Raw genomic sequence first — 9,247 nt, 5'->3', positions numbered from 1 at the left:
TATAAGGGCTCTCGCAAAAACACAATTTAATACGCTACCGGATGCGCAAGGAGCCCGACGTGTCTTCGCGTACATTTTTTTTTGGAATTTCATCGAATTTTGATTATTCTTTTAAGAATATGATTATTTATTGAAAATAAAAGTATATGCTTTTTAACTCCTTATGTACCTTTCAATAATTTATTTTTATTTTTAAAACCATAAATTATGTTTATTTCGAAGGAAAACTTATTATTTCAATACAAAAACGGGGTTTTAAGTAAAAAAAAAACGATTAAATACGTTTAAGGGTACTTGGATTATAAAAAAATAAGTTGCGGGCTATCGATTGGGATAATCGAAATTAAAGAAAGTAATTAATTAACTCTGATGTCTCAACATGATTGAAGAAGAATATGACTAGCTCTTTTATCTTAGATTTTTACGTCTTTATGTATGAAGAAAAACTGGTATCTACTTATATTTTTACGTACTCTGTTTCTATTTAAGGTGATTATGTTCTCGGCCCACGGGAGTCTTACGTCGACTTGTAAATAATAATGTTTTCATTATTATTCAGCGTAATGCCACTAACCCTGCTCCAGTTACGTGAAAATGAGGTTATGTTGCTTTTCTTTGGAGTCCTCCATAATTCTGTAGTGTCAGTTATAATTTATTAGGGGGCCATTAAAGCTTTTTGGGGAAATTAGCGAGGAAAATAAGATGAAACTGACTACCGTGCGCGCCGGTGCTAACAAGGAAAACCAAGGTTTATGAAATATATTACACGGTATGTTATACGGGCAGCATGATTGTACTTGGATATATAATGCATGAATTTTCTAAACCGTTTATTTCCTCGATTATTCAAAATTTATATTAACAATTTTTAATATAAGTTTTACTTATAAATACCACTATTTCTTAAAATCTACTGTAACACGTGTTTTTATGAATTTCGCATCATTTTCAAACACTTTGAGTGTATCACTATTGATTTTAAGAAACAGTGGTATTTATCAAGTACACCATAAATTAAAAAAGGATAGTTATCAAAGAAAGTGACTGGGTTATCAATTTATAAAATTATCGTATAATTTTTATATTATATTATAATTTGTAAAATAATAATAATAATAAAACCCTTATCCGCACCCCGATGGTGCATAGGGCACTGCGTCATATAAACGCAGTGTTATCTTGATCGTTTATGCATGAAGGCAAGGTGATTACTCTTGCGCTTCAGGAACCAGTCCAGGGTAATATTAAATAAATATTACAGTTTAAAATCACTAATATTTATTTTAACCCCCCCTGGGAATCGAACCCGGACCTCCAGCACGGTAGCTAAACACGCTGACCGTTACACCACGGAGGCGGACAAATATTAATAATTATATTAATAATTATTGTAAAATGCGCCCTCATTTAAGCGCAAATTATTGTAATTTATAATTATGTATATGATGAAACATAAATAAATAAATTAATACAATAAATATCTTTCTTTTGTACATTTAAGGAAGGTCATTCAAATACATATCTATGTAGAATGTTACAACCTAAAAAGTGTTTATTTAAGAAAATTTTTAAAGATGAATCACACAATGCGTCATCACCTCCTTATTTCATTATTATATTTATAAATATATATTTTAATTAGGTAGAATAGTGAATATTGCGTATACGTAAAGCTATTACTTTACCAGCTTATGATAGGTCATAAGCCCTGTAAATACCCAAACTTCCATTTTCATCTTCACTTATGTTGAGATGTAAAATACAAAGAAAACCTTGAAAACAACCCTCTCGAGGAGTAAAACACATGACATATTTTAAAAGTATTGTAAAAACCATAATATTACCTGATAACAAAAATGCATAGATATAAGTCTTATAATTCACTGGTTGAATGTTGTTTTTTCTTGTTTTTAGCCATTTTGGTGACGATCGCTCTTCTGCCGCTGGTGCTGACAGAAGACGATAAGAAATGGGTGTGGAACGAAAATCGAAGGTCTTCGGATTCTACAGTCATCGAGTCGAACAGCGTCGCTTCCCCATCGGTCAACTCCATCAAGATCAAGCTGGGAGATCAAGCAGACGACACCCCTAGCAAGTACACCCAGCAACAACAGCCACAAGGTGCTGCTCCGAGGTAATGAAAAATGTATTTCTCATACCGAAAACGAAAGCTTTCGTTAATCGCGTTAATTTCAAAGCTCAACACGAAACTAAAGCTAAGATAATACGAGTAAATGCATAAATAATTTATGAGGTTATATGTATATGTTACATATTCTACTGTAAACCCCTTTGCCAGCATTGGCCATTCACTAGATACTCGTCAAAACACAGTAGAACCCCTCTTATCCGGATTGACGATAATCAGGATTGATAAAAAAATACTAATTTGCATTCATATTCAATGCTCAACATTAAAGCTCAGATAATAATTTATTCCGATATTTAATTGGGTTATATGTATATATATATTACATATTCTACTGTTCGCCCCCTTTGCCAGCATTGACCATTCACCATATACTCTTCATTTCACAAATTAATTTCTGTTATCCGTATCAATCAAAATAAAATAAAAATATGAATTTACATCCATATTCAGTGCTTAACCCAGAACTAAAGCTTTGATCATAAACACATCAATAATTTATTCCAATAATTAATGGGGTTTTATGTATATATGTTACATATTCTACTGTTTATCTCTTCGCCAACATTAGCCACTCGCTATATACTCGTCTTAATGCAGTAGAACCTCTTTTATCCGGATTGTTGATAATCCATATCAATCAAAATATGAATTGCTGATTTCCACGAAACCAATCCCGTCCATCGTTGTTACGTTGTAACGTAAAACACATTATTAGATTTATGTTTTGTTCTCACATTTCTTGGTGGAACGGGATTTAAAATAATAAAACAACAACTATTTAGTTTTTTCCACGTGTATTTTGCATGACCAATGACCGGGTTTCGTCGATACGGAAATCATCGGTCTGATCAAACGATCATATCATTAATTATTTTTTATTAAATAATATTAGTTTTCCATTGCATATGTACATATATACATACATTGTTTATAAAAATATGTTTTTTTGGTATTTATAAATCTATTTTATTTTTTATTGGTCTGGTATAAACTTTGTAGAATAATATGATTTAAATATAAAAATAAAACACTTCAGAGACCACATCAACAGATGTTAATTTAAACTAAGAACATCTCTAGTTCTCGAAACTGGTCATGATTACATGAATGAACTCAAAAGTGGTCTTTTACGAGAGTTTTCATTTTATAATTAGAAATACGTTTATTTTGTACAAAACTTGTTTATGTAATTATTGTATATTATGTTTTATATATCATTTGCATGTTAGTGAGTTCTGTTTGTAACATCACTTTTGTGTTTAGTTTATTTAATCCTTTCAGTTTTATTTTGTTCAGTTTGTTTTTGTAGAAACTTTTGTTTGGATTGATTAGATTCTTGAACACGTTATAAATAGTTTTTCTTTTTGTGTAATTTTGTGAATATTTTCTTTTTTAAATACATTTTATTGGTAGTCAAGTGAGTGAAAAAAACATTACATTTTGACAAAATATTTTGAATGTGTCCAAATACTTATAACATTTTGAGTTTGTCCAAATACGTGGTCACAAAATCTGGATTATCTCCAATTACAGGAGTTATTTTCATATTATTTTTTGACATCTCATCAAAGATGAAGAAGAATATGGAAGTCTGGGCATTTACGGGGCTGACAATAATGAGTACAATTGGTGAATGTTACACGTGTGTAAAGTGATCACTTAAACCAGCCTATGACGGTTGTCAGCCCCGTAAATGCCCAGACTTCCATATTCTTCTTCATCTTTGATGAGATGTCAAAAAATAATATGTCCAAATACTTGTTCACAAATCTGAGTTTCTCCACTTTGGAGTTACACGTTAATTTAAGATGTTATGAAAAACCCATTGTTTAGAATTTGATTCTTCATCCTAATATTTTTTCGAGACATTTAGTCTTTTATGCCATTTGACAACCAATACGTAGTTTTTGTTTGTTTTCACTTGTAGCTAGGTCACTTACAGTTTTACTTGTATATTACACTTGTAGAGTAGCACTAACACCCTCGCCCCCTCCCCACTTCTTCCAGTTCCGACGACCCCTATGACACATACGATGGTGGTCCATTTGGCGGTGATTTCAGACCACCCCCTCCAGACTACAGCAGACCCTACAACCCTGCTGGCAACGTCTATCCGCCCATAGGAGGGAACAATTACCAAGGGGACCGAGACAGGTACCCTGTGGACAACCAGAGATATCCAGAATCTGGAAATAGATACCCTGACGGTGGAAGGTATCCAGTGGATAGTCATAGATACCCTGATGATGGAAACAGATATCCAGGAAGCGATAGGTATCCAAGTCAAGGAGACAGATACCCAAACAGGAAGCCGATTTATGAATACCCAGAGAATGCTGGATATCCGGGAGGCAGTCGGTATCCTGGGAATGGAAACAGATATCCTAATAGGTTCCCGAATGATATTGATAGGTTCCAGGGCGGTGGGGGATATCCAAATGCTGGGAACAGATACCCTGGAGGCGGTCGATATCCTCAAGGAGGATTCCTTGGGTTCGATGGAGATCGTGATGGGTACTTTCCAGACAACTTCTCTCCTAATAATCCCTACAGGTAACTGTGCATGCGCACTTCAATTATTGTTAACATATTTTTTTCTGATTTTTTCTGCATTTTTTCCATTTTTCTCTCTTTTGTTTATTTTTTTTCAATTTCACTTCAATTATTTGCAGGATTTTTTCTTTTTTTATTCTTTTGTATACAATTTTTCGACCACCTTAAAATAAACAATTTAATGTACCAATATTTCTTGGAACTGCATTTTGTATAATAAAACGACAAGTACCCATATATTTTTTTCACTTTTATTTTATTAGACCAGTGACGTCATAAGACTGATAGAAGGCAAGACGAAGTTCTATGCTATATGCACAACAAGGCAAAGATGACCATGATTTTTATATCATTTTTTGACAAAATAAATTTAAATTGATTGAATTAAAGAAGTACATATGTATATTATACTTATAATTATATATAAAATAAAACAAAGGGTTTTAAGCTGGATTTCATATAAATGTTCATATAAAAGAAAAATATGCTTCTCTTTTTTAATAATGTACGAATGTATCTGTAAGGTATATAATTATTATTATAACACACTACTTAATTTTATTCAATTTAAATTCATTTTACCAGAAAAATTATACGTGGTTTTCAACTTCTGCCTTGTTGTGTATATAACATACAATTATGACTATCCTCCCACCAGTCTGTTGATATTAGTGATGACGAAACCCAGTCACTGATCAAATTAAATAAAAATGGAAAAAAAAATGTTATTTTATTGTACATTAAATGAAAAACTAATTTCAAATATTTGATTGGTCTTCTTATATGAATCTTTTGTACAAATTTCTCATTATCTAACGTTTGTTATAAAAGGGCCTAAGGGTATTTATATTATAAACTTTCTTCATAATGAACATTATAAATTTTTAGATTCAAATTTTTCATAATGACTAAACTTTATTTTACAGAAACTGCGCAAGTTAAAAGTACGTCCTAATATTACGGCTATTCAAATAGTTTAGTTTTGAGTTAATGCCGCTGGCAGTGAGTGAAATAGGATAAATTTATATACCCAACAAGATGTTTGCAAGTTTTTAAAAATATACTTAATGACTTCACTAAATACGTCTTTTTTGACATTTCCAAAATATCGCTCACTCCTTTCAAGAACGTCGTAAATCAAAACAGTTGATTTTTCAGGAGAACGTTTTTAAAGTTTAAAAATATAACACAATGTTTTAAAAATAAATATTAAGCCACTTATTGAACTTTTTACTGTGCAACAGATCTTTTTAGGTAAAATCTGAAGGTGTTTTCACCATTTGAAAAATATTTAGTATATTAAAAAAATTATGGAACAGTACCTTTTCTTCAAAATGCAACAACAACACTTTCTGCTCTGTTGCGGATAAATATCAAGTTAAAAACCTTGCCTCTTTTACTGGGATATAGTACATTTTTTAGGCATTCCGAAAACATGCTAAACTGAAAATTGAGGATTTATGATTTATGGCGTTCTTGAAAGGAGCGAGCGATATATGAAGAAGATTATGAAGTCTGTTCATTTATTATTTAGTATGTAAGTATTAAGACAAACTAGAAATGTTGTAAAAACTGATTTTAAAAATACCGAGTCCCTTTTTTAAATTCTTCGAGCATTAAAAGAAAGATAAAAATGTAAATCTAAGAAATGTACACCCTTCAGATTTCAAAATTATTTTAAAATAACAAAATGCAACACCGAAAAATTTCAACACAATTACAAGTATTTGAGGATCAAATATTTTAATTGACTTCCTTCATATATAAAAAAAAAAAGATTTTCAATGATTTAAAAAAAAGTTTATGTTTATTAAAATACGGAAAACGAAAAAAACAAAAAAGGTTGTATCATGTCCTGTATTTATTAAGTCCCTCTCCAAGCACAAAAGCTTAGTCTTATTTGAGAGAAGAACAGCGTTTCTAAAAGAAGATATTATAAAATAAGAAATGTCTAGTTTTTAGAGTTCGGGCGGGAAAAGTATTTCTACCCGTTCAGTCGATAGATGTTTAAGGACGGGAAGGGTATTTGTACCCTCTGCGCCGGCCTCATTTTAAAGGCAGAACATATCGCTCACTCCTTTCAAGAACGTCATAAATCAAAAAACTTGATTTTTCAGGAGAACGTTTTTAAAGTTCAAACATAAAATACAATGTATTGAAAATAAATATTAAGCCACTTATTTAACTTTTTACTATGCAACAGATCTTTTTAGGTAAAACCTGAACATTTTTTCTCCATTTGAAAAATATTAAGTATATTTAAAAAAATAATTAAACAATACCTTTTCTTCAAAATGCAAAAATAACACTTTCTGCCCTGTAGCGGGTAAATATTAAGTTAAAAATATGCCGCTTTTGCTGGGATATAGTACATTTTCTGGACATTACGAAAACATGCACAACTCAAAATTGACGATTTTTGATTTATGACGTTCTTGAAAGGAGTGAGCGATATTATCCAATGTTTTTATATGAGTATTATATACAAATATCTTTGCCAAGGCCTTAACTATATGTACATAATTTCAAAATCCCGTCGCCAGCACTCCACAGACGAAAAAAATACACGTCCGAAATGTATTTTAATAAATTAAAACGATAAAACTTTTATATTATTTATTGATTCGGCATTAACGTTGTGAACTGACGTGTTGATTTTTTTTAATAATTAAACACGTGTTGAATACCACTTAATGAGTTTATTTCATTACACATGACTAAATAGTAAATATTTTACTTTTCACCCGTAGATGAAAACGTCTTTTAGTTTTCGAAACTAGTCATGTGTAATGAAATAAAACTCATAACGTGGTATTATGCAAGCTATTTTTTTAAATCTCATCAAAGATGAAGAAGTAAATGGAAGTTTTGGCATTTACGGGGCTGACGACCGTCATAGGCTGGTTTAAGTGATCACTTTACACACGCGTAACATTCACCAATTCTACCCATTATTGACAACCACACTTCTCAAATTCTTGGAAGTTCTATATATATATGAACCAAATTTGAAACATTATTCTTGAATCACTAGAACTTCACTAGAGACATCTATTGGTGAGATGAAAAGAAGCTTTTAACTGTGCTGAAACTCTTTGATTAGTATGTGAGGTCCGAATCCTGGATTATAATCAACTTCTGTATTTGGAGGTAATCCAGATTTTTTGAACAAGTATTTGGACACATTCAGAATGTTGTATTATACAAGTGTTTAATCATTTTATATTAATTAAATTTTTTAAATATATAGTTTTCGTAACAAATCATTTTAAAAATTGTCAATTTCCAGTTGGTTTTGACCGCAGTCGGGCATGATTACACGTTATTATATCAGTAAGGGACGTCTGCCGAATGACTGGTTCAATTTTCGCGCGAGATCTCCCCAACTCGGATGGTTGCCGATAAAACAATAGGCCAGTCGAACAATCGCGTCAATTACGCGAAATGCCGACGTCACTGAAACACGCCCCCACCCCTACCGGCGACCACCCCTCCGCACAGCAATGAACAAATTAATATAATCGCTGGCAGTTTACCTTCCGCGCGAGCAGTTTATGTCATCCTGTTACCCGGCGATATTTTGTAATAGTGTAATAGTACAACTTGTTTTGTAATTTGCACGTTATATTATTACATTACACTTTATTAAATTATCGTGTTTAATGAAGCGTGGCGGACTACCATATACACCGCGCTGTCTCTCTAGTTCTTAGGAAATTTGTATGGGAGTTGAACACCCTGATATTATATTATTTTTTGACATCTCATCAAAGATGAAGAAGAATATGGAAGTCTGGGAATTTACTGGGCTGACGACTGTCATAGGCTGGTTTAAGTGATCAGTTTACACACGTGTAACATTCACCAAGTCTACCCATCATTGATAACCACACTACTCAAATTCTTGGATGTTCTATATATATATATATATATATATATATATATATGAACCAATTTGAAACATTGTTCTTGAATCACTCGAACTTCGCTAGAAACATCTATTGGTGAGATGAAAAGATGCTTTATATTTAGCAGAAACTCTTTTATTAGTATGTGAGGTCCGAATCCAGTATTATAATCACATACATGAGAAACGCCAGAAAATAATATTTTAATTTTTATCATTTTAACATATAATTTTACCAGATAATTTATTTACAACATTTTGAGTGTGTCCAAATACTTAAATTAATACGTAAACGCCCAGACTTCCATATTCTTTATATCTTTGATGAGATATCAAAAAATAATATGAAAAATACTCCTTTCATTGAAGATAATCCAGATTTGAGAAAAAGTATTTGGACACACTCAAAATGTTGTACCCTAATTCACCAATTCTACCCATTATTGACAAACCACACTACTCAAATTCTTGAAAGTTCTATATATACGAAAAAAAATTTAAACTTTGTTCTTGAATCATTAGAACTTCACTAGAGACATCTACTGGTTAGATGCAAAAAACTTCCATATTCTTCTTCATCTTTGATGAGATGTAAAAAAAAAAAGAATAGTATATAAATATTTAAACAAACACAT

General features: G+C 31.6%; 1 protein-coding gene across 1 annotated transcript in view; it reads left to right on the top strand.

Moving 5' to 3' along the window:
- Positions 1–702: 702 nt before the first annotated feature.
- Positions 703–9,247, top strand: part of LOC148307723 (uncharacterized) — a 46,373-nt gene continuing 37,828 nt past the window's right edge. Inside the window, exons 1-3 of the mRNA XM_088262923.1 lie at positions 703–748; positions 1,915–2,134; positions 4,160–4,705. Of these exons, the coding sequence (XP_088119049.1) occupies positions 703–748; positions 1,915–2,134; positions 4,160–4,705 (812 nt within the window). The remainder of the gene's footprint in view (positions 749–1,914; positions 2,135–4,159; positions 4,706–9,247) is intronic.

Source organism: Brachycentrus maculatus, unplaced genomic scaffold (assembly GCF_059751285.1).
Source record: "Brachycentrus maculatus isolate JH-2025_06_01 unplaced genomic scaffold, ASM5975128v1 h1tg000192l, whole genome shotgun sequence".
Lineage (NCBI taxonomy): Eukaryota > Metazoa > Arthropoda > Insecta > Trichoptera > Brachycentridae > Brachycentrus > Brachycentrus maculatus.
The sequence above is the reverse complement of the archived record's forward strand: the minus strand, read 5'-3'. Positions and strand labels throughout refer to the sequence as shown.